Source organism: Rhinatrema bivittatum, chromosome 19 (assembly GCF_901001135.1).
Source record: "Rhinatrema bivittatum chromosome 19, aRhiBiv1.1, whole genome shotgun sequence".
Taxonomy (NCBI): domain Eukaryota; kingdom Metazoa; phylum Chordata; class Amphibia; order Gymnophiona; family Rhinatrematidae; genus Rhinatrema; species Rhinatrema bivittatum.
Window position 1 is genome coordinate 22,636,318 of NC_042633.1, and position 22,196 is coordinate 22,658,513.

Consider the following 22,196-nt stretch of genomic DNA (forward strand, 5'->3'; position numbering starts at 1 on the left):
TGCCCCCTCCCCGCTCTACGCCGCACATCACCCACCTCTCTTTCTGCCCCACCCTACTCCTCAACTCCCCCTCCTTGTTCTGACCTCCCTTCGCCCTCTGACCTCACTCAATTCCCCCGGCCACAGGCTGCCCCCATCCAGTCCTTGGCCTGGCTCCGCCCCACTGCCCTCACTCCTCGTCGCCCCGCCCCGTCCCGTCCCACTACCCTCACCTCTCCTCACCCCCCACCCTCAACCGCCTCCGCCGCCATCACCAACGGCCGCAGCCGAATGACGCCAGCGCGTCGCCCTGCCGCCTCTCCGCACATCGCGCTGCGTGATGACGCAGGGGCGTGGCCCGGGAGGAGGGGGCGGAGCCCGCTTGCGATTGGTGAAAGCGGGCGGGCGGGTTCCTTCCTTTGTTCGAGCCTCGGTGCGGTCCGCACGCTGCTGTCCGCTTCCTCCGCCTTTTCCTGCATCGGGGTGGAAAGGCGTAGCTCCCTTCCTCACCTGCTCCTTCTTCCCGGCATTCCCCGCGCTCCGCGTACCTGGGAGAGGGAGGGGCGTGTCCACCGGAGCCGAGAGGTGACAAGCGTGAGGAGGTGGGGGCGTGTCTTGTTTTGAGAGGAGGTGGGGAGGGCCGTGTCTGCCTGAAGAAGTGGGCGGGGTATGGCTTAGAGGACGTAGGGGCGTGGCTGAGAAGGGTGGGATGGGAGGGGGCGTGTTTGCCTGGGAAGCGGGCGAGGCTCTGCTCCCCCGGCGCGCGAATCTCGCTGAAAGTGACCCACGAGGGGAGGGGATGAGAGGACTTGGGGGGAATTCCTGAATCCAGGCGCACACCCTCCCTCCCCCCCGTCCTTAATCTCACACAGGCTGGGAGGGGGCTCTCTACACCCACGGCAGAAGTCTTCCGCTCTACCCCGGCCTTAGTAAGCTCTAGGGATGAGGGACCTCTCTCTTATCTGTATCTGGACAGCGCAGCGTAAACCTGGTAGAGCGGTAGAAATCTAATCATGGGTTTATGTACTGGGTTTAGATTAGAATAATATAAAATAAAGAATCAAATGCATAATAAATCTATAACAGCCGGTAAGAAATGAGATGGGAATTCATAAAGGCCTTGCCTCCCTTGTAGGGCAAGACCCTGATAATCTAAGGGACCGTCTAGTAAATTCCCAGAAAGGGTGTAAGGGGGAGAAACAGGTTCTTGCCCTCCTCCCCTCCCCCTCCTTTCCCACAACAGCTACATCCACTCCCACCCTGACCCCCGAACTAAAACTTCCTGCAGCTGAAGGAATACAAGGAAAAGAAATGCAAGTTTGAGACCTCTACGCTCCCCCTACAATGACAAGAAAATGAAGGATATGCACGAAATGCAAATTTGAAAACTCTACGCTCCGCCTACGATGACAAGAAAATGAAGGATATGCACAAAACTGCAGAAACCCCCAACCAGAGGCACCAATACAAAATGAACTGTGCTAATTATATATGATCACAAATTCGATTTTCTAACCGGCATAAAATAAGCTAATCTGCAGAAAAGTAAAGAACCCATTTTCATATTGTCTTTAACTCCTGTTTTCCATAGGTGAAAAGAGACCCAGCATTGTCACAGAGTAGATGCCCTGCGGAGAAGGGCCAGTGGCAAGAGTAGCCTGCCATTTCATGGTGCTTGCCCTTGTCTCCTCTTCATGGAAGCTCTGTGTATGTTGTGCAGACCCAGTTTAAGCTGAAATTCTTTTGCTCCTTTATCTATGAAGTGCAGCCCTGTTCTTTGACTCTTATTTCATGGAAGACTTAAAGATATTTTGCATCTCCTTAAGAAGCACTAACTTTTGTAACAGAGACAGAGCAACTTTTAAACTGGGGGGAAAGCTGACAGTCACTCAGCAGCGCAAGGTTCTGAGGGAGGAATCTTCAAAGGATACTGCCGAAACAAGTCTATGTCCTGATAGAGAGGTGGTTGTAAAAGCTGAAAACACCTAGATGTATCCAAACTGCTTGTATCATCTGGTAATAAGTAGGTGTGGTTATATATAAAAATAGAAATTTTAAAAATCTGTTTTTAAAATGTCTATGCAAATGATAGAAATCTGAAAAAGAAGACCGGAGAGTTAGAACGCATGGCGCTAAAGGAAGATATAGACATAATAGGCATCTCGGAGACCTGGTGGAAGGAGGATAACTGATAGGACACTGTGATACGAGGGTACAAATTATATTGACATGACAGAGCAGATAAAATTAGTGGAGGGGTGGCACAATATGTTATGGATGGCAGAGAGTCGAGCAGGATAAAAGTTTTGCAGGAGACAAAACTGCACTCTTGAATACTTATGTAAAATGGAAAAGTATAGTAGTGGGGCTATATTACAACCCACCTGGCCAGGATGAGGAAACAGACTGCAAATACTAACGGAAATTAGACTGCCTAGTAAAACGGGCAACACAATAATAATGGGAGACTTCAATTACCCGAGTATTGATTGGGTAAATGTCACAAGGAAGGGAAAGTTCCTAGATGCCATCAATGACTACTTCATGCAGCAGCTGGTCATGGAACCAATCAGAGGAGGATCTAAAGATGGTGGATCTGCTTGGCCGATAACGAAGAAGGGGTCCACCCAGTCTGTATCTGCCTCAAACTGTGCTCTTCTCCTGGGTCTCTAAAAGGTCTCTGTGTGTCTATATCTTGGCTCTATATCTATAGACTTGGCTGTTTGAACAAGCCTACACATGAATTATCTCCCTCCGCCAGGTCACAGTCCCCTTCTAACTCCTCCTCCCCCCAAAATCTACAAGCAATTGTAATATAGCTATTGTTCTCTCTCTTGAAAAATCCTCTCCTAGGTCACTTGACCCTTTATTTTCTCCTACTCTCCCAAGTTCATCTATATCCCTGTTACATGTAACTTTTATCTTTCCCTCTCAGTTCAAATATTACTCCCCTGTTACCTGTAAACCGATGTGATATGTCTATGAACATCGGTATATAAAAGTTTTTAAATAAATAAATATCATGCAGGCTTGAATTCCGTCACCATTGTAGATCCTTTGACCTTCTCTTGAAGTCTCTTCCTGGTGTCCACCATCTTCTCAGTGAAAAATGATTTTCTTGTATTGCTTTCAGCCTCCCTCCTTTCAGCTGCATAGGACCGCCCCTTGCCCTTGAGCATTTCCTTCTAGTATTTTATCGAATCCCGTTAGATAATTGAATATCTGCATATCTCCCCTTTCCCTCCGTTTGTCTAAAGCAGGGATGCTCAACCGGTCCTCGGGACACCCCCTCCCCCCAAGCCAATAGGATTTTCTGGATGTCCCTAATGAATATGCATGAGAAATATTTGCATACATGGGGGGGAGGGGTGTCCTGAGGACCGGTTTGAGCACCCCTGATCTACAGCACATCTTCAGCTCCTGTAGTCTCTCTCTGCATGTTCCATTCTGATGGCCCTCTTTTGACATGTAGCCACCTTACTAATGTCCCTTTATAAATGTGAGTTCACACTAAGTAGTCAAGGTAATGTCTCAGAAACATGTATAAAGGTGATAGTAACATAGTAATGACGGCAGAAAAAGACCAAAATGGTCCATCTAGTCTGCCCAGCAAGCTTCCCAAGGCAGTCACTGCTGCGCCATGTAGGTTAACCCCATGTTTCTCTTAAGGTTACATCCATTGTGCATCCAACTGCTTGACTGGCTACTTTGAGGTCAGGAAATGACGACAAGGGGGTAGCCTGTATGGCTGGGCAGTTATAAGCCCAAAACAGCAGTGGTTTGATTTCATTGGGGCTGAAAGAAAGCCTGGAGAGGCTAACAGTGTGATGACCGTGATGGACTTGAGGGGAAGGATTGCATTTGGGAATTTTGTATACATAGGTACAAAATGGGGCATGTTGGCTTTACTACGATGACCCCCCCTTAGGTCTCATGTTGAATGCCTGGCAATTCTTCCCTTCCATGTTGCTACATGATTTTTAAGCTCTCAACCAGTGAGGGAAAAATGTTAAGGTGCCTGGTTCCCATATGTACAGTACACCCAGGTGCTTGGTTCCCATATGTACAGAGGCACCCTCTCCATTCCCCCTTTGAAAAAAGCCCACCTCTCCTCTACTAGGGACCGTGCACTATCCATTGCAGGCCCTAAACAATGGAACACCCTCCCTACCACTCTCAGGCTAGAGCCATGTTACGCCAAGTTCAGAAAAAAACTTAAAACATGGCTCTTCCGACAAGCCTACCCTGATTAAGTACACCGACTTCTGCAAGTATCTTGCCTACGCCTTGTATATTCCTGTAAATAGTCCGTTGCAGTTTTTATTTATTGCTTTAATTCCTCCACCTCCTGCTCTTTGTATACTCCTCCTTGTTCGCCCTCCCTGTTCATTGTAATTTCTACCTTTAAAGTTACATTGTAAACCGGTATGATGTATGCATACTAATACCGGTATATAAAAGTTTTTAAATAAATAAATAAATATATATATTTCTGCTCTGGTTAAATCGAGCCTAAAACCCCTCCTTTACGGGGCTGCTTGTCACTCTTAACCCCCAGCTCCTCTGATCCTACCATTCTTGGTTGTAACCAAACTCCAGAAGTCTCTTATTTGTCCTGTTTCTCTAGATTGTAAACTCTACGGGGCAAGGACCATCTCCTCTGTGGATCTCTACAGTAGTTTGGGGGATTTTTTGGAAGATCTCCGCTTCCAGGCTCCACATTTGAATCCTTGTGTTACTCCAGTACAAGGTACCAGAAATCTGGAGCCAAATCTCTGTACTTTGTATATTAAAATCATTTTTAAAGGCTCCCCTCCCCCCCAAGGTGAAGAGTTCTCTGGGTATGTAGGAGGTACTATTGTAAAGTCTTTATTTGGATAATTTTCCAGAGAGGGGGTTCTGGTGCCCAATACAAACGGTTTAACTAAAATGTCATGAAGGAGAAGAGAAAGGGGAACTGGCCTGCCAGGCAGGAAACTTTGGCCAGAGGAAGGGAGGGAGGGAGGAGCTTCAGCCTCCAGCACTATAGAAGGAGGAGGCGGCAGCACTAGAGCCCAGAGCGGGTGCTGGGAGAGTGCAGCAGGAGGGCACAAGCCAATCAGGTAAGTGTGGAGATCCCCCTTCCTTGGGCTCCGGGATGGAGCTGCGTTGTCCTCCAGGTTGGCAGGGTGAAGCAGCTTCATATTGGGAACTTCTGGGAGCTTTTCAACCTTTTTCTGAGGAATCCCCCCCCCCCCTCTCTCCCCAAGACAATGCTTGAAAGGAGAAACTGCAGGTGGGGTGAGGATGACAGTCTAGTCCCCGCTGGACTGAGGGAAGGAGCCCCAGAGGCCACACTCCACACTGCCTCCCCCCTTTGCTGTGAAGGGTAAGGAGTGATGGGGGTCCCATAGAAGGGGATGGGCAAGTAGATGCCCCTTTCTTGTCCGAAATCCCTAAACAGAGCCCCAGCCAGAGGGCAGAAAAGCTTCCAGCAGAAAGGCTGCAAAATGTCCAAACATCCCCTGCTGATCCTCTGCCTGAAGGACTTTCCTGAAGAACTGGGGGCTGGTAGAAGGAAACCAAAAGTGAGGCACAAAAAACACCAATATGCGGCAGGAATTGGTTATAAGACAACATCTGACTCTTCTGCAAATGTTTGTCTTCTGTGTTGGAGAGTCTGGCTTTAATCAAGGCCCACTCCTTACATAACTACGGCTCTCCCAGCCCTTCATCCTTCTCTGGAGACACAGGAGCCTGCTTTCATTTTGAGAGCCCCTGACCCAGGCAGCAGAATCATCACCTGTGAAGTGTCCAAACGTTGCTGGACTGCGCCTGCTATAAGGAAGGTGGTGGGAGAGTGAGAGAAACAGAAAGGGGTACAGACTGTGAGAATAGAGGGGGAGATGGAAGAGGCTGGGGATGGAGGATAGAGAAGGAAGGATAGGGGACAGACTGGAAGAGAGACAGTGTAAGTGATGAGCGAGGGAAGATTCTGAGAGATGGAGGAATACAGTGAGATAGAGAGAAAAAGGAAATACAGAGGGAAAGAGACAGGGGACAGATAGAGAGGGAAAACAACACTTTAAAAATGAGACCCGGGGAAGAGGGGTTGGGCTTTCTCTTGTGACATCACCATTGTGATATCACTGCTGGCTGCCTCTGCATTATGATGCCAGAACCTCATTCCTCCTATGGGCAGGGACCTGTCCAGCCACATGGGGCCCTTTGTAAGGGAAACATCCATCAGAGGAAAGAAGGGAGAGGGGTTCTGCTGCTGCCGGGGTTAAGATTCCATCCATTGCAAAGAGTCTTTAATGCCCATGGAGCCTGAGAGAGGGCATTGCCAGCCATCAGTTCTGTGTACACAATGCAGGTGGGGGGGGGGGGGGGGGGGGGGTGTGACTCCTCCTCTGACTTAATTCATACCCTCCAGACCTGGGAAGATGAACTGCACTAGAAGATATAGCAGCTTGGCAGATGGCCGAGAGCTGGCTGCAGCACTGTACTTTGGACGATGGGTGGGCTCCCCCGGGCAGGGCCGTGAACTTTGTCAGGGAAGTGGGTGCAGCAGGGAAGCTTCCTGTCAGCTTAACTTGTCATCGGGAGGGCAGCTTCTTGGGTGGAACTGGGATTTTCAGATTTCGCAAGGATCGGAGGTGGGAGAGTCCGGCCCCCACTGAGGCCGGAGCAGCACCTTGGGACCATGGAACAGGCGCTCTGGCCCCACAGCTTCCATAGTCTGCCAACCTACATGAGCAGCCCTGCCAGGGACTGAAGGAGAATGACCTGCCATGCAGACAGCCACACTGCCATAATAGGCCTAGGCACCACAACCACCAAACCAGAAGCTGACAAATTATCCCAGTTGAAATGGGGCCCCACTTGCCTGATTAAGACCTTCCAGGCACACCTAGACCCATCACTTGTGCATATAACACCCTTTAAGCTCCAGAAGGAGGTGCTCTGGCACAGTGCAAGTATTAAGAAGGGTATTAGCAGTACATTTGCAAGATTGAACATACTCATTGACTGAGGCTCATTCCTGTCAAAAAGTGCATAAAATTAACCCATTTGGAGACATTACCCCCCCCCCCCCCCCCCCACCCAAGTGAAACAGTTGAAGGGTTAACTGGAACAGGGATACAGAACCTGTCACTTCTAGGGATGGCTGCAGGGATACAGAACCTGTCACCTATAGGACTGGAGGGCTCAGGGGATGGCTGCAGGGATACAGAACCTGTCACCTATAGGACTGGAGGGCTCAGAGGATGGGAGCAGGGATACAGAGTCTGTCACCTCTAGGACTGGAGGGATCAGGGGATGGTGCAAGGATACAGAGCTGTCACCTCTAGGACTGAAGGGCTCAGGGGATGGGTGCAGGGGATGGTGCAGGGATACAGAGCCTGTCACCTCTAGGACTGGAGGGCTCAGGGGACGGGTGCAGGGATACAGAGCCTGTCACCTCTAGGACTGAAGGGCTCAGGGGATGGGCGCAGGGATACAGAGCCTGTCACCTCTAGGACTGGAGGGATCAGGGGATGGGTGCAGGGATACAGAGCTGTGACCTCTAGGACTGGAGGGCTCAGGGGATAGGTGCAGGGATACAGAGCCTGTCACCTCTAGGACTGGAGTATTCAGGGGATGGGCACAGGGATACAGAGCCTGTCACCTCAAGGACTGGAGGGTTCAGGGGACGGGAGCAGGGATACAGAGCCTGTCACCTCAAGGACTGGAGTATTCAGGGGATGGGCACAGGGATACAGAGCCTGTCACCTCTAGGACTGGAGGGCTCAGGGGATGGGTGCAGGGATACAGAGCCTCTCACCTCTAGGACTGGGGGGCTCAGGGGATGGGCGCAGGGATACAGAGCCTGTCACCTCTAGGACTGGAGGGCTCAGGGGATGGCAACAGGCTGCGAGGGGTTTTTTTTTGTCCATTCCTGTGGCTTGTTTGCTGTGCTGTCTCCTACAAGGATGGATTGGGATATGAAATCAGTTATGTCTTGCTTTAAATCAGCACAAGCTCCTGGAATTCCCCCTGTATTTTTCCAGCAGTGATTCAAGTGGGATCAGGAAAGGCACAAACCAGAGAACCTCCCTCTGCTGAGAATGGAAAAGTCAGAGGTTAGAATAAGTGTTTGGTGAGGTGGCGGGGGGAGAGGGAGGGAACCCTCTCTGAGCCCCTTGCCCTATGCTTCTCTCCTGCATATGGAGGGGCTGCTAATGGTTATCCTTGGCGGCTGCCCTGACTCTTTCACTCTCTGTCTTTAATGCTTCACAGATCTCCGGAGAATGTGGGCCTGGGCTCTGCTTCCCATCCTGCTGACTGCCTGGGCCACAACTGGTCTGTGGATAGTGTGAGTATAGTGCTACAAAGCACTAGTGCTTGCCCCCTTCACCCCACTCCTCCCTGCCTCAGGCCTTCTTTCCCTTCTCCCAAAAGCTGCTCCCCATGGCCAAGTCAACTGCACCCTCCTGGATGGGAACGCGCCACCGGATCCTCATATCCTGTAATAGAAAAAAATTAAATTTCCTAAAATTTCAGGAAATGGGCACATAGAGGGGTATATGCCAGGAAAGAGATTCTGCAGAAGAGACCTTTTTGGCCAAAACTGCTTGGGAACCTTAAATTCCAGTCCTGGGAGGGGCAATGGAGTTGGAATGGTTTGTTTAAGAGTTTTTACTTATATTTAATTTTCTTCTCCCTGTGGATTTTTTGCTGTTTCCTTTTGGTGCCTGAAAACTGAAAATCTGGCGTTCTCTGGGGAGGGCTCTGCCGCAGGGTGGAAGCATCAGTGTGCGGGTGAATACAGGGCAAGGCCATGCCAGGCACACAGTGACATGGGCAGGATGCAGGCGTCAAGGCCGTATGGAAGTGACAAACTCCTGGAAACCCCGCCCAGAGGCTGAAGTGAATGAGACAAGGAAAAACGTGAGGTTTTCCTATGCAAGGAAGGGAAGCTGCCAGCCTTGACTGGAGTAGACATAAGACATCCAGTAGGAAGAGAGATCCCAGAAAGAAATGGATGGGCCTTACCTGTGGTCTTCTAAAGCTTAGAATGAAAAAAAGTACCCCAGCTGTCCTGACAGGCCTTGGTGCTAATCTGAATTGACGCTTGGCATGGGGAAGAGGAAAAGGGAGTGTTTCCCCCATTGGCCAGTGCAGACTCACAGCTCTTAGACAGCCCATGGACACCTCACCACCAGCCCCCTGCCCAGGGTGGCATCACATCCGTGCTAAGGATGGGCATACCACGCAAGAGGAGCGCACTCCAGGCCTGGGGTCAGGGAGGATGGTGACCACACAGCCTGGTTGGGGGAGGATCACCTCTTCCAGACTTCTGGCCATCAGCGAGAGGTAGAAGATGAGAAGCTTTAATACAGATTTGGATTAGGGCCTGCGGCCACTGCCCCATCCCCCGCCACCTGTAATTTGCCAATCCGGCCATTCAATAATGCAAAATCACACCTTTTTATGGACGTTTCCAGCAGCCTGAAATCTGCTTGGTTTCTGGATGACCTGAATCACTCTTTATCTTGGATATTTCTCAGGTACGCTATGGCCGTGTCCAATGGCTCTGTGAATGTCACAGTTACCTTCCCCTACATCAGGTAAGCCTCATCGAGACAAGGTCTGCCCAACCTCCCTCTTCATTTGCCTGGTTTGTTCTGAAGTGATCTTGGCCCCTTCCTGCCTTTCCCATCACTTCTGCCTCTTCCTCAGACGTCATGACAGGGTAGCCAAGTACCCCTGGCCCAGCCCCAGGGTTCGCAGGGCCCAATACCACCAACTGAGGCCTGACCCAAGCCCCACTTCCAAGGCCAGTCTGACCACCAGCAGACAGGGGGAAGGGTGTGGCCCTGAGCCTGGTTCTCTTTCACCCCCCACTCTACACACAGAGCACTGCAACCTGATCCAGTTGGGCTGGCCCCATTGTGTGTCTCTCCGGCAGTCTTGTCTTGGAAGATGCAAGAATTGCAGATAGCTCTGGAGCTGGTTTCTTAATCTCTTACTTCCTCACATCTGATTTTCAGCAAGATGCTGCCCAGCTCTCTTTCGGGGAGCCATCAAGCACAGCATCTCTCCTCTTTTAGCCGCCTTCAAAATATTTGAGAAGCGCTGTTAACTTCGATCAGGAGCTGTCCAGCCCCTATGGTGCTGCACAGCAGTGGAAGGTCATTCCTGTTCCTCGTTAACATTTGCCTTTGATTCTATGTAGTCTCTGGTTTTATCTCTTTTCCTACCAGTCGTGGTAGCACTAAAAAGACCTCCTTCACCCTTCTCTTTTGCAGCACCTGTGGATCCTATCCTCCTCAGAGCTGTATATTTGGACAAGTTCTTAACATCGGGGCCTTTCTCGGTAAGTGGGACCCTGCAGGCACAATAGGCAGCTGATATGAGGCGGCAAGTCATTGGGGACCAGGCTGCGCCGGTCCTGGGTTAGCCCTGCTGGGCGATGAATGCGTAGGAAGTGACTGGACGAGGGGGTGACAGCCTCGTCCTGGAGCTGTCGTAGGGGAGCGGCGGGATGAGGCAAGATTTCTCCTTTGACCTCCAGAGAGTCACGTTTTCAAGCAGCGAGCCTGGAGCTGGTCCTGGAACGCAAATTAAGAATGCCTCCCCCCCTCCCCCCTCATGAAGACATGCCACTGCCTGATGGAGAAATACAATGCTCTTTGTACCTAGCAGGGGGTACGGAGAGACTTGGCACCTTTCTGCCAACAGATTCAGTTGTTTAGCGGTTGGGGTGAAGTCTGTCTAGCTTCTTATAGCCCTAAAATGGGGGGGCGGGGGGGGGGGGGGTGTCTGCTAGCCAAAATGCGGGTTAACCACTGGTAGGTCGGCTAGGGTGGGGGTGGCCTTGTTTTTGGGAATTAGCTTCTCCCCATGACCTAGCACACTTCTTTCCTCAGGGGTTTGGATCAGCCTCATCCGTTTCCAGCAGATCCGGGACTACGGCTGTCACTCTCGCCTGAACACAGCCAGCCTGATCCTGGGACTGCTCACCACCCTGGGGACCTCCATGGTCGGCAACTTCCAGGTAAGGGGCCATGCCAGTGCGAGAGCGGAGACCCTCGGTCTGTCCCGGGGCACCGTCTTCCCTCCTGCCCTTCTCCCCATCCCTATAAAGAACGATCTGTCAGAGGTGCCCCCAGCAGTGGCTGATTGCCCCCCCCCCCCCCCAAACCTCTCACTGATAAAAATCAGATCTTTTCTTTTGCAGTTCTTTCAGCATTCTCACCCCACCCTGGCCCAGGAGCCCCTGGGGGCAGCCATGTTGCGAGCAGTGTCAGAGTGATCTCACACGCTCGTAGCTGTCTGATTGGCTCCTGCGGTGTGCGCGAGACAGCTAGCTCTTGTGACATCGGAGCCAGAAGGGTCAGATTGGACCAATCAAGTCGGGGGGGGGGGGGTCTCAGAACTCCAGAAGCACTTTATTGACCTTGGGTGTTAAAAAATAATATTAATTAAAAAAAAAAAAACTCTTGCACCTCGAGGCTTTCCGCGGGAGGCCTCTCCCCGCTGTGCCCGTGCGAGCCTCTTATCCAGATAAGAGGTCAAGTGAGGAGGGCAGGGTGTGGATTAAGAAATGCTGAGGCCCTAAACTGTGTTACATTTAAGAGGCCTCAGAGTATGACCCTGAAAAAAAAAGAAAAGGAAAACGTGTGCTTTAGTCCTTGTTTTGTATTTAGAGCCCGAAATCCGGCACCCAGCGAGGGGCAGCTTTGCTCTGTCACTAACACGGTCCTCCCGCTTCCAGCAAACCAACCAGCTGGAGACGCACCTGCTGGGGGCCTTCCTGGCTTTCTTCGTGGGCGCCGCGTACTTCTGGCTCCAGACAGCCCTCACCTACCAGGTGGAGCCGCGGCACGGCGGCCGCTGGGCGGGGCCGCTGCGCTTCGGCCTCTGCCTGTTCTGCACGGCCCTCATCGTTCTGAGTATCCTTCCCGGCCTGGGCGCCGCCTCCCGTGATCTCCCCGGGGAGGGTCTATTTTGATCCGTCTGGTACCGTGCTGGCTGCGCAGTGGGCGCAGCCAGCACGGAGGCGATGACGGAAGGGATCAGAGGCCCGAGACAGAAGCAAGAAGAGGGAGAGAGAGAGGAGAGGGGGGTGGAGAGCCACTTTCTGCCATGGTTGTTTCCTTCACTCCCGGGGCTCCAGTGGTGGTTTTTCACACGCAGAACCTGAAATCCGTGGCGGCCATTTGTGAGTGGACGGCCGCTATGATCCTCTTCTTCCTCTTCGGCCTCTTTGCCGTGGACTTCTGGCACCTGGACGGCCACTTCTTCCACGTCCAGAGGAAGCCACCGGGCGCCTTCCACGAGATGCAGTCCTCCAGCGCCAGCCTGGGCCTATGATGCGTGGCAACGAGGAGGACCTCGTGGCGTTGGAAGCCCTCATCCGCCCTTTGGGGGGGGGGGGGCGGCTGTACGGTGACCCGTGTGCACTGAGTTAGTGGCGCAGAGGTCTGCATCACTCACAAGTAGAGAAGCAGCAAGGACACCAAGAACAGAACGGACACAAACAATGGACCCTCTTCCATGCTTTCAGCTAGTCCTTCCCCCGCCAGGACTGAGATGCAGCAGCAGGACAGTATGACAAGGGGTAGGATGGAAGAGCTGCCTGTGCTGTGCCTGCCCTGCGGTGGGGCAGTGAGTGTGTGCGTGTAAAGCTTGCATTGCCTGCGGTGTGTGAGCGTGCGCGAAGCGTGCACTGTCGCTTCCTCTGCTGTGCCTGTTCTGTGGTGGGGCTGTGTGTATGCGAGGCTTGCACTGCTGCCTGTGCTGTGACGGGACTCTGTGTGAGTAGCTTGCACTGCCTCTGCCTCTGCTGTACCTGTCCTGTGGTGGGGTAGTGTGTGTGCGATTCTTTCACTGCTGCTGCCTGTTACTCAGATGTTTCTGCAGCAGCATGACATCTACTTGCAGGAAGTTCTGCAGATGCAATATTAGGATTTAAGCCTGCATTTGGCCCCCCAGGCTGTATCTGGATGCTGGTGCCTTCACAGCTGGATGTGCAATAAAAGATTTATTTTTAAAGTAGTAAGAGTGTGCCTTTCGGAGGGTCTCAGACATGTGCAAGCCCCCACAAACCCCCTCAGTGCTTCAGCCAGAGAGAGGGTGGTGGCTTGGTTCCAGAGCTGACTCTGGCATGGAAAGATGAGATCCAACAGGGCTAAGCTCATTCCAGGGTCCTCACTTTCTGGGAGGCATGGGACTTGTATCATTGCAGATTACTGGCTAGAAGTTAAGGCTTTGTTTGCTGCTGGCCATGCTGATGCTCCCTGTGGCTGCTCTCGGTGTTCCTGCTCCATCACTGACCTTGGTCCTGCTCCCTGCTGCTGCGGTTGGTGGTGGTCCTGCTCACTGTCGGTGTTCCTCCTCCATCACTGACCTTGGTGCTGCTCCCTGCTGCTGCGGTTGGTGGTGGTCCTGCTCACTGTCGGTGTTCCTCCTCCATCACTGACCTTGGTCCTGCTCCCTGCTGCTGCGGTTGGTGGTGGTCCTGCTCACTGTCGGTGTTCCTCCTCCATCACTGACCTTGGTCCTGCTCCCTGCTGCTGCGGTTGGTGGTGGTCCTGCTCACTGTCGGTGTTCCTCCTCCATCACTGACCTTGGTGCTGCTCCCTGCTGCTGCGGTTGGTGGTGGTCCTGCTCACTGTCGGTGTTCCTCCTCCATCACTGACCTTGGTCCTGCTCCCTGCTGCTGCGGTTGGTGGTGGTCCTGCTCACTGTCGGTGTTCCTCCTCCATCACTGACCTTGGTGCTGCTCCCTGCTGCTGCGGTTGGTGGTGGTCCTGCTCACTGTCGGTGTTCCTCCTCCATCACTGACCTTGGTGCTGCTCCCTGCTGCTGCGGTTGGTGGTGGTGGTCCTGCTGTCGGTGTTCCTCCTCCATCACTGACCTTGGTTCTGCTCCCTGCTGCTGCGGTTGGTGGTGGTCCTGCTCACTGTCGGTGTTCCTCCTCCATCACTGACCTTGGTCCTGCTCCCTGCTGCTGCGGTTGGTGGTGGTCCTGCTCACTGTCGGTGTTCCTCCTCCATCACTGACCTTGGTGCTGCTCCCTGCTGCTGCGGTTGGTGGTGGTCCTGCTCACTGTCGGTGTTCCTCCTCCATCACTGACCTTGGTCCTGCTCCCTGCTGCTGCGGTTGGTGGTGGTCCTGCTCACTGTCGGTGTTCCTCCTCCATCACTGACCTTGGTGCTGCTCCCTGCTGCTGCGGTTGGTGGTGGTCCTGCTCACTGTCGGTGTTCCTCCTCCATCACTGACCTTGGTCCTGCTCCCTGCTGCTGCGGTTGGTGGTGGTCCTGCTCACTGTCGGTGTTCCTCCTCCATCACTGACCTTGGTGCTGCTCCCTGCTGCTGCGGTTGGTGGTGGTCCTGCTCACTGTCGGTGTTCCTCCTCCATCACTGACCTTGGTCCTGCTCCCTGCTGCTGCGGTTGGTGGTGGTCCTGCTCACTGTCGGTGTTCCTCCTCCATCACTGACCTTGGTGCTGCTCCCTGCTGCTGCGGTTGGTGGTGGTCCTGCTCACTGTCGGTGTTCCTCCTCCATCACTGACCTTGGTTCTGCTCCCTGCTGCTGCGGTTGGTGGTGGTCCTGCTCACTGTCGGTGTTCCTCCTCCATCACTGACCTTGGTCCTGCTCCCTGCTGCTGCGGTTGGTGGTGGTGGTCCTGCTCACTGTCGGTGTTCCTCCTCCATCACTGACCTTGGTGCTGCTCCCTGCTGCTGCGGTTGGTGGTGGTCCTGCTCACTGTCGGTGTTCCTCCTCCATCACTGACCTTGGTGCTGCTCCCTGCTGCTGCGGTTGGTGGTGGTGGTCCTGCTGTCGGTGTTCCTCCTCCATCACTGACCTTGGTTCTGCTCCCTGCTGCTGCGGTTGGTGGTGGTCCTGCTCACTGTCGGTGTTCCTCCTCCATCACTGACCTTGGTCCTGCTCCCTGCTGCTGCGGTTGGTGGTGGTCCTGCTCACTGTCGGTGTTCCTCCTCCATCACTGACCTTGGTGCTGCTCCCTGCTGCTGCGGTTGGTGGTGGTGGTCCTGCTCACTGTCGGTGTTCCTCCTCCATCACTGACCTTGGTGCTGCTCCCTGCTGCTGCGGTTGGTGGTGGTCCTGCTCACTGTCTGTGTTCCTCCTCCATCACTGACCTTGGTGCTGCTCCCTGCTGCTGCGGTTGGTGGTGGTCCTGCTCACTGTCGGTGTTCCTCCTCCATCACTGACCTTGGTGCTGCTCCCTGCTGCTGCGGTTGGTGGTGGTCCTGCTCACTGTCTGTGTTCCTCCTCCATCACTGACCTTGGTGCTGCTCCCTGCCACTGCTCTTGGCGTACCTGCTCCTTGCTGATGTTGGTGGTCCTGCTACCTGTCCCTGCTCTTGATGCTGTTGTGCTTGGCTGCGCTGCAGGCACTCTTGCACCAGCTCCTTATAAGGAGGCATCCGGACTTTGAAAGAGATCTTGCCAAGGAAGCATTTCTTTTTCAGGGCTGGGGCAATAAAGGCTTTGAAAATAGATAACAGTAGCTATTTTGGGACTCTTTACTGCCAGTGGATAAGAAACATAGGTGAGATGCCTGCTTACCAGAGAGCCCCAGGACACGGGGCGGACAAGAGGGGTCCTGCAGGCATTATTTGTTCTCATCTTCTGGAGGAGGAGGGGGGGGGGGCGTAGTGGGTGTTTATGCCCATTCTGCCCCTGCCAACTTCCATCTCCTGGGACCTGGTCTCTACCTGCTGGCTGTGAGGTGGTGATCATGCAGGCCCCACCACCCTAATCGCTCAGGTACCCTGCCTTCCCAGGTCTCTGGCCCAAACTTCCCTAGAACTGCCCCCTATCAAAGCAGCTCTCTATTAACGATGGCCCCATGGATCTGACTGATCCCTTGCTCCCAGCTGTGATGAATTCCCTTTTTTTTTTTTAATTACTCAGTCACTACAGTGACAATGAAATACTAAGCTCAGCATGTGGCATTCTCGTTTTTATTTCTGTGGCAGTGAGCTAGACAGATAGCATTAGACAGGGAGAGCATGACTTAGTCCTAGTAACAGGACCCGGTATGGCAGTCAGTTAGCTTCTCACTCATATTCTCAGACCTTTGAATCCTTTTGCCATGTTCAGCCTAGGCCTGCAGTGAAATCTTGGATCAAACGCATCCATTCTAACCCCCATCTCTTAGGTGCTTGGGAGACCTGGAGCACAACCCTTCCTCTGGTACAATGGTTCTGCTAGAAGGGGTGAGGTCAGGAGGCAGTGGTGGTACGAAATCATTCTTCCTGTGTCAGCACTCTCTCTTCTGGAGGGTTTGAGGGAGATGGTGGGGGAGGAGCACCCCTTTGTTTAAGTGGAGGGGGTGAACTGTGTGTGTGTGTGTGGAGGGGGGGGGGGGGGGCACTCTTCCTGTGCCTTGCTGACCCTGCTGGAGGTTGAGAGAGGGAGGCAGTCTTCCTGTGCAGCACTGACTGGATTTAATTCTGGCCTTGACAAATTTTTGCTTAGGTACAGTAGATCAGGCCCTGCCCCTGAGAGCTTATGATCTAAGGGCCCTAGTTATAAAGCATGTTTCCCACGTACCTTAGGCAATAGAGGGTGAAGTGACTTACCCAAGATCAAGAGTTTTTGGCAGGATTTTAAGCCTGAGCTTTCCTGGTTCTCAGCCGGCTGCTTTAACCGCCGGGATTACACCTCCACACTGTAGTTGTGGGAGATGGGGGTGAGGCAACTCTGACAGTGCTGGACAGGGTGTAGTACTCTTGAGGGTGGGGGGGGGGGGGGGTAGGTACTCTGCCTGGGCTGTACTGACCAAGGGAAGGATCTGCACATCCATTTTTCTCTTCTTTCAGTTTGTACAGTCACCTTGAAATGAAAAACATCCACCAGGAAGTGTATTTTATTTTTTTTTTTCCATTTGTAAGTTTTTTTTTGTATGTTAGAGCAGATGTGGAATTGAGAAAAAAGCATGTGAGAAACAAGAGAAAGAGGCAGAAAAAAGGACTGAAACCAGCGACTGGACAAGGAGAGCGTGTGTGTTTGTATAAGGTGCAATTGCGTGTGTGTGCAAGAGAAAAGGAGGGAGAGCGTGTGAGTGTGTGCATGTGAATGAGGTGGGAGTTCACTTGTGTGTGAGAGAAATAAAAGGGAGGGAGAGCACATGTGTGTGAGTAGAGGGAGAGTATGTGTGTGAAAGAAAGGGAGAGTACATGTATGTGTGCGAGAGCAGAGGGACAGCACGTGTGTTTGAGTGCATGTGTGTGAGAAATAAAAGGGAGGGAAAGCACATGTATCTGTGTGAGCCGAGGAACAGCATATGTGTGTGAGAAAGTGGAGGAAGAGCGTCTGTGTGTGTGTGTGAGAGAAACAGGACACATGTGGGTGTGTGAGAATAGAGAGTGTGTATTTATGTATGAGGTGGGAGTGCGTGTGTGAGAGAAAAGGGAGAGCACATGTATGTGTGTGAGAGCAAAGGGACAGCATGTGTATGTGAGAAAGCGGAGGGGCAGCATGTGTGTGTGAGAGACAGGACACCACATGTGAATGTGTGTGAGATTGGAGAGTGCGTGTGTGTATGTGGTGGGAGTGTGTGTGTGTGTGTGTGTGAAAAATCACATATATGTGTGTGAGCGGAGGGAAAGCGAGTGTGTGGCGGAGAGACAGGAAGACAGCATGTGTATCCATGTGTGTCTCTGTGAGAGAGAAGGGGAAAGCATGTGTCTGTGTAAGAAAGAGAAGGGGGAGAGTGTGTGTGTGTGGGAGGAGCGTGTGTGTGTATGAGAAAGTGTGGGAGGTGAGCACATGTAAGTGTACGAGGATGTGTGCATGTACGTAGGCTGGGGAGCGTGTCTGCATGCCTGAGAGGAGGGACAGCATGGACGTGAGAGAGTGTGAATGTATGCATGTATGTGTTTGAGGGGGAGACCTGATGTATGTGCAAGAAGGGCGGAGCATGTGTGTTTGTGCATGCGCGTGTGAGGAAGAAAACACGTTTGTGCATGCGAGTGAGGGGAGAGGGCGTGCATGAGCCTGGGTATTAGAGAGGGGATAGCATGGGGGGTGTGTGAGGAGGGGGCCGGAAGACAGTGAGCAAGGGGAACATATGAAAGGGGAAGGGGGTTTAAATACAGTTTTTGACCTCGAGTATGTGCACGCCAGCATGCTGTGGAGCTCCCGCTGAAAGTTAAACTTCTGTAACCAGCCAGGGCTGCAGCCGAGTCTTCCTCTGCTGGGTGGCTCTGCAGGAGTCCCAGGCTGGAGAGCTTTTTCTCTGGGGCGCGAATGCTGCCTAGATGTCGAAAATGGGAAATACACGTTCAAGGGCAGCAGTTTTATTTTCACAGTGCGAATTACTAACGGGAGGGAGAGCAAAGCATAAATAAATAAATAAATAAATAAATAGATAGATAAATAAATAAATAAATAAATAAATATATAAATAAATAAGATTGAAAAATTCTCAGAGGAAAAGGCCAAAACCAAAGATTCACATTCAGTAAAAGCAGCAAAAGAAAGAGGTAACATGGCTCCAGGACCTGCACCATCACGCAAGGGGCTGTCTCCACGTTCATCCCCTCCCCCAGCCAGGCTTACACATACTAAAGGAAACCTGCCCCTTCCAGTACACAAAGGAGAACTGCCTTTCCCCAAATGACCCGCATGATTCAAGTCTGAGAAGGCAGGTCTCCCTCTGTAAGACCCAATCCCTGACCGAGGAGAAGGCAGGTCTCCCTCCGCACAACCCAATCCCTGGCCGAGAAGGCAAGTCTCCTTCTAGATGCTCTGATCCCCCAACCCAAGAAGGCAGGTCTCTCTCTGCACGACCCAGTCCCCGGCTGAGGAGAAGGCAGGTCTCCAGGTCTTCTTCTGTATGCTCCGATCTCCAACCCTAGGAGAAGGCAGGTCTCCCTCTGCATGACCCAACCCCTAGCCAAGGAAAAGGTAGGTCTCCTTCCGCACAACCCAATCCCTGGCCGAGGAAAAGGTAGGTCTCCCTCTGTGTGCCCAGATCATGGTCCAAGAAAGCAGGTCTCCTTCTGTGTGCCCTGATCCCTGGCTTGAGGAAAAAAGGCAGGTCTCCTACATGCACCCTGATCTCTGGCCTGAGGATAAGGCAGGTCTTCCTCTGTGCACCCGGATCTTGGTCCAAGAAAGAAGGTTTCCGTGTGCCCTGATCCCTGGCCGAGGAAAAGGTAGGTCTCCCTCTGTGTGCCCCGATCATGGTCCAAGAAAGCAGGTCTCCTTCTGTGTGCCCTGATCCCTGGTCCGAGGAGAAGGCAGGTCTCCCTCTGTGTGCCCTCATCCCTGGTCCGAGGTATAGGCAGGTCGCTCTCTGCACGCCCTGATCCCTGGCTCGAGGTAAAGGCAGGTCTCCCGCTGCGTGCCCTGATCCCTGGCCTGAGACAAAGGCAGGTCTCCCGCTGCGTGCCCTGATCCCTGGCTCGAGGTAAAGGCAGGTCTCCCGCTGCGTGCCCTGATCCCTGGCTCGAGGTAAAGGCAGGTCTCCCGCTGCGTGCCCTGATCCCTGGCTCGAGGTAAAGGCAGGTCTCCCGCTGCGTGCCCTGATCCCTGGCTCGAGGTAAAGGCAGGTCTCCCGCTGCGTGTCCTCATCCCTGGTCAGAGGTAAAGGTAGGTCTCCCTCTGTGTGCCCTCATCCCTGGTCAGAGGTAAAGGCAGGTCTCCCTCTGTGTGCCCTGATTCTGGTCCAAGAAAGCAGGTCTCCCTTTGAATGACCTCATTCCTGGTCTGAAGCGGAGACAGGTTTCCCCTCTGCAACGTCCTGATCACCTGCCAAACCTTTCAGCCAAAAATGAAGAGAAATAAAATAAGCCGCCTCCCTGCGGGTAACTTACTGAAAAAAGAAAGGGAAAAGGAAGTGGGGGGTATTTGCTTGTCCTCTTTCCTGTGACTTTCTCGCTGCCAATTTATTTTACGTGGTTTTCCCGGGTCGTTTCTGGGGTGGGGGTTTGTCTGTCCTGAAATATTTACAATCTTCACAGTTGGCGCTGGGGCCGGGTCCCGTCCGCGCCCCGCGTGACGCGGTTGGTGCTTCCTGCGCGGCCGGCCAGCCTCTGCTCCGCTCGCGGAGGTGATGCTGCCGATGGGGGGGGGGGGGGGGCATTGGGAGGCGGCGCGGCGAGGTCAGGGCTGCGCCTGCGTCCCGTTCGATGCTAGCACTTTTTTGTCCTTGGAGGAGCCTCGGCGGTGATGGTGGTGGTGGTGGTGGTGGTGGTGCGGCGGCGGTGGTGGGGGCGGCGGCGGCGGTGGTGGCGGGGGCGACGTGGGTGGCTGTTGCTCGGCACCATCGGGCTCTGGCCGGCGGGGGCTCTGGCAGGAGTGGGTCGGGGTCCCTGGGGGCCGGCTCTGCTGCCCGTTCTTCTCATCTGCAGAGGAAAGGATGTGGGGGAGGGGGGAAGAGGTAGCAGAGAGACGGAGAAGTGAGCGCTCACGCCTGGCACTGATCAGCCCCCTACTTGCCAGCTTCTCTCGCTCTGGCTCCCTCTTTCTCACTTTCTGTGTTGCAGTCTTTCTCTTCCCCTTCCTCTCTGTTTCGCTAGCTCTCACACTGTCATTTCTCTGCCTCTCTACCGATCTCCAATTCTATTCTTTTGCAGTCTTTCCCTTCCTGTCTCTGTCTCTCACCCCCCTCCCTATGTCCATCATCCTCTTTCCCCTTTCTATCTTAGTCTCACCCTCTGTGTCCATTTTTCTCTCTCCCTTCTTGTCTTTGTCTCACTCTGTCTCCTTCTCCCTCTTACCTGCCAGGGCCTGCACTGAAGGCTGGTCATGTGTGCTCAATAGCTGGGCTTGAATAGTTTCTACTACTCGCTTAAACCTGCGGCTGGGGCCTGTAAAAGAAGACAGAGATAGTTACAGAGATCCAGGGAAAGGCTGCAGTCTGGAGCAGAGACAGTCAGTTACATAGAGAGACCCTCGGAAAGGCTGCAACTTGGGGCAGAGACAGTCAGTTACAGACAGAGACCCCAGGAAAGGTTGCAGCCTGGAGCAGAGACAGTCAGTTACATAGAGAGACCCTCGGAAAGGCTGCAACTTGGGGCAGAGACAGTCAGTTACAGATAGAGACCCCAAGAAAGGTTGCAGCCTGGAGCAGAGACAGTCAGTTACAGACAGAGACCCCAAGAAAGGTTGCAGCCTGGAGCAGAGACAGTCAGTTACAGACAGAGACCCTCGGAAAGGCTGTGGCCTGGAGCAGAGACAGTCAGTTACATACAGAGACCCCTGGAAAGGCTGCAGCCTGGAGCAGAGACAGTCAGTTACATACAGAGACCCTCGGAAAGGCTGCAACTTGGGACAGAGACAGTCAGTTACAGACAGAGACCCCAGGAAAGGTTGCAGCCTGGAGCAGAGATAGTCAGTTACAGACAGAGACCCCTGGAAAGGCTGCAGCCTGGAGCAGACTGTCAGTTACATAAGAGACCCTCAGAAAGGCTGCGGCCTGGAGCAGAGATAGTCAGTTACAGACAGAGACCCCTGGAAAGGCTGCAGCCTGGAGCAGAGACAGTCAGTTACAGACAGAGACCCCAGGAAAGGCTCCAGCCTGGAGCAGAGATGCAAAGAGCAGGCATAAAGCATGGATGCTTTGATGCACATGTGCTGCCACCCCCAGCTGGTGACAGTGACCAGCTGGCTGGCCTGAGCTGACCTGATATTAGCGTGAAGGTCACCGAGTAGATCCCATTTTCCTTCTGCGCCTCAGCTCCCTCTGAGTAGCTGATGTCCACTTGGAATTTAATGGGTTTCTGGAAGACGGAGGGGCCCCCTGAGGACTTGTACTCTGCACGGAAGCTGGTCTGCGACACTACACTGTGGCTCAGACTTGGGATCTGCCAGGAGAGATGGGGAGGTGTTCAGACGTCACTTGGCAGCTCCCATCCCCTCCTCCCCCAACTCCTCTAGACCGAACGCTCACCGATAGGAAAGCATGCACAATGTCCGCCTTGATGGAGCTGAGCGGCTTGTCCTTGATCACCACAAAAATCTGTTCCTCTTTATCCAGGTTGATGAAATTCCCAAACCAGGACTTTTTGGCAAGCCTGGAAGACAGAAAGAAGGTGGGGGACAGTCATGGCTGAGCACTTGGTGGGACATAAGGAAGGGTTGGCACTGAAGGCACCTCTGCACTGTCCTTCCTCGCCAGATCTGCAGGCCAAGCCATAATAAGGAATGGGGCCAGTCCACCAATGAAATAACCTGGAGACCGATTCCCCTTCCTCCCTAGCAGAGAA

The 22,196-nt window shown here is 53.2% G+C and overlaps 3 protein-coding genes across 5 annotated transcripts in view; 1 reads left to right on the plus strand and 2 right to left on the minus strand.

Annotated features, from left to right (window-relative positions):
- Window positions 1–340, minus strand: part of KMT5C (lysine methyltransferase 5C) — a 39,583-nt gene extending 39,243 nt beyond the window's left edge. The window contains exon 1 of the mRNA XM_029584755.1: window positions 213–340. The gene's annotated coding sequence lies outside the window, so the exon portion shown is untranslated. The remainder of the gene's footprint in view (window positions 1–212) is intronic.
- Window positions 339–15,581, plus strand: TMEM150B (transmembrane protein 150B). Of its 3 annotated transcripts, XM_029584758.1 has the most exons (8): window positions 339–581; window positions 1,571–2,002; window positions 8,242–8,317; window positions 9,513–9,572; window positions 10,254–10,321; window positions 10,875–11,002; window positions 11,723–11,900; window positions 12,125–15,581. In XM_029584758.1, exons 2-8 carry the CDS (start codon window positions 1,969–1,971, stop codon window positions 12,319–12,321), a joined length of 741 nt encoding a protein of 246 aa, XP_029440618.1. In that variant the 5' UTR covers window positions 339–581; window positions 1,571–1,968; the 3' UTR covers window positions 12,322–15,581. The 3 variants fall into 3 exon arrangements, with proteins under 3 accessions (XP_029440618.1, XP_029440617.1, XP_029440619.1); XM_029584757.1 differs by lacking the exon at window positions 339–581 and having other exon boundaries at window positions 674–2,002; XM_029584759.1 differs by lacking the exons at window positions 339–581; window positions 1,571–2,002 and adding an exon at window positions 4,628–4,729.
- A 4,510-nt stretch (window positions 15,582–20,091) lies between these two features.
- Window positions 20,092–22,196, minus strand: part of BRSK1 (BR serine/threonine kinase 1) — a 53,399-nt gene continuing 51,294 nt past the window's right edge. Inside the window, exons 16-20 of the mRNA XM_029585271.1 lie at window positions 21,881–22,004; window positions 21,614–21,794; window positions 20,684–20,798; window positions 20,245–20,362; window positions 20,092–20,160 (exon numbers count right to left, since the gene is read on the minus strand). Coding sequence (XP_029441131.1) covers window positions 20,092–20,160; window positions 20,245–20,362; window positions 20,684–20,798; window positions 21,614–21,794; window positions 21,881–22,004 — 607 coding nt within the window. The remainder of the gene's footprint in view (window positions 20,161–20,244; window positions 20,363–20,683; window positions 20,799–21,613; window positions 21,795–21,880; window positions 22,005–22,196) is intronic.